At 51.1% G+C, this 2,500-nt stretch overlaps 1 protein-coding gene across 2 annotated transcripts in view; it reads left to right on the forward strand.

Moving 5' to 3' along the window:
* Positions 1-2,500, forward strand: part of lin37 (lin-37 DREAM MuvB core complex component) — a 16,242-nt gene that overhangs the window by 2,665 nt on the left and 11,077 nt on the right. For both annotated transcript variants that reach the window (XM_080539974.1, XM_080539975.1), the window contains exon 7: positions 1,319-1,479. In XM_080539974.1, coding sequence (XP_080396100.1) covers positions 1,319-1,479 — 161 coding nt within the window. The remainder of the gene's footprint in view (positions 1-1,318; positions 1,480-2,500) is intronic.

Raw genomic sequence — 2,500 nt, forward strand, 5'->3', positions numbered from 1 at the left:
TCTCATCCAAGTCACATGATGCGCGAGCTATCTAATCTCCCTGTCTGCTGAACTCTGCTGCTGTTGAAATAACTTTTAGCTTCAGGCAGCTAGGTACAGTTCCAGACAGCGTGGAGAACAGTCACAGTAAACTGTTTTCTAAGTAATTCTGCAGGTGTTGAGGTCAGGGCTGCCGCTACTTCCACACGCATCACTGTTAGACCACCGTTAGTGCTAGCGGTATCTATTTAACACCATTAGTGCTAGCGCTATCCCCCCCCCTAAGGTTAGCCGCAAAAAAAATGGGTCACCTTTATGGGCCATCACCAGTTTGCACCCCTGTTTCTGTCCTCCCTCTCCCCCTCTCTCTTCTGAACTCATCTCTCTCTCACCTCTCTGTCCTCCCTCTCCCCCTCTCTCTTCTGAACTCATCTCTCTCTCACCTCTCTGTCCTCCCTCTCCCCCTCTCTCTTCTGAACTCATCTCTCTCTCTCACCTCTCTGTCCTCCCTCTCCCCCTCTCTCATCTGAACTCATCTCTCTCTCTCACCTCTCTGTCCTCCCTCTCCCCCTCTCTCATCTGAACTCATCTCTCTCTCTCACCTCTCTGTCCTCCCTCTCTCTTCTGAACTCATCTCTCTCTAACCTCTCTGTCCTCCCTCTCCCCCTCTCTCATCTGAACTCATCTCTCTGTCCTCCCTCTCCCCCTCCCTCTCCCCCTCTCTCTTCTGAACTCATCTCTCTCTCACCTCTCTGTCCTCCCTCCCCCCTCTCTCTTCTGAACTCATCTCTCTCTCACCTCTCTGTCCTCCCTCTCCCCCTCTCATCTGAACTCATCTCTCTCACCTCTCTGTCCTCCCTCTCCCCCTCTCTCTTCTGAACTCATCTCTCTCACCTCTCTGTCCTCCCTCTCTCCCTCTCTCATCTGAACTCATCTCTCTCTCTCACCTCTCTGTCCTCCCTCTCCCCCTCTCTCTTCTGAACTCATCGCTCTCTCTCATCCCTCTGTCTCCTCTCCCCCTCTCTCCCTCTCATCTGAACTCATCTCTCTCTCACCCCTCTGTCCCCTCTCCCCCTCTCTCCCCCTCTCATCTGAACTCATCTCTCTCTCTCACCCCTCTGTCCCCTCTCCCCCTCTCTCCCCCTCTCATCTGAACTCATCTCTCTCTCTCACACCTCTGCCCCCCCCTCCCCCTCTCCCCCTTCTACCCCTCTCATCTGAACTCATCTCTCTCTCACCTCTCTGCCTCCTCTCTCCGTCTCTCATCTGAACTCATCTCTCTCTCTCTCTCTCTCTCTCTCTCTCTCTCACCCCTCCCCCTCTCCCCCCTCTCTCCCAGATGCCTACATCATCAAACTGTTTGACCGCAGTGTGGACCTGGCCCAGTTCAGCACCACCACCCCCCTCTACCCCATCTGCCGAGCCTGGATGAGGAACAACCCCTCGTCCCGCGAGAGAGCCGCCTCCCCCAGCCCCCCACACAACATGGTGGAGGAGGAGGTAAGGCCCAGGGCATAGCCATGGGGTGTGGGGGTGGGGGGTGGGGGGGGGGGGGTGAGTGTTCTCTTGTCCCCTACACCAGGGGTCTTCAACCTTTTTCAACCCAAGGACCCCTTGGATGAGAGACAAACAGAACAGGGACCCCCACATGTAATATATATATATATAAGCCTATAATAACTTTTATATTTACTTCATTCGCCTTTTATTTCACCATATTAATCTATTTATATACTGGGTTATTAGCCTATATGTGTTTATGATTGATAAAACATTCATGCATAATTATGATTGGTTAATATTATTATTATTGTTTTTGTTGTTGTTGTTGTTCTTGATGAGGCTTATATTTTCTATTATTATTATTTTTCAACAATGAAACTTTTAGCTTCAGGAAGCAAGGTATGCCTACCTCCTGGGTGGAGGTTGTCAGGGAGAGCATCATGTCATCCTCAGGCTGCAGTCTGGAACTGTATTTGCTCTTCAGGTAGGTGAGGGAGGAGAATCCTCTTTCACAAGGATAAGTTGTTGCAAAAGGCAAGAGGCTCACTATGGCCTTTGCTGTCAGTTGGGGGAAGTATTTCTGGCAATGGATCCAGAACTGGGTGAGAGGCTGTGACTCGTACACTTTCTTGTGTGTACTGTCTGTGGTTAGGTCGATCAGCTGATCTTCCTCAGCGGCTGTCAGGTTTGAGCCGTCGGATGCATTGTCTTTGAATGATAACCGTATCCATGTCTTGTGCTTTCTCCAAGACTCAGTCTCAGAAAAGTACTTCTCAAATTTACTTTCGAGTGCCTCCAAGTGATCAACAATTGCGCATTTCACATCAGGCGAGGGCGCATTGAAATGCGCAGCCAGCTCCGCGAGGTTTTGGCCAACCAGAATCTCGTGGATAGCTGTGCGTAATTCAAAGACGCGCGCCAATACTGATCCACGGGAAAGCCATCTGACCTCGGAATGGTAAAGGAGCGCGTTGTGCTCCTCTCCTATAGCGGCGCATAGAGAAGCAAAGAGGCGGGT

This window comes from Nansenia antarctica, assembly GCF_963989245.1.
Source record: "Nansenia antarctica genome assembly, chromosome: 10".
In the NCBI taxonomy this organism is placed as follows: domain Eukaryota; kingdom Metazoa; phylum Chordata; class Actinopteri; order Argentiniformes; family Microstomatidae; genus Nansenia; species Nansenia antarctica.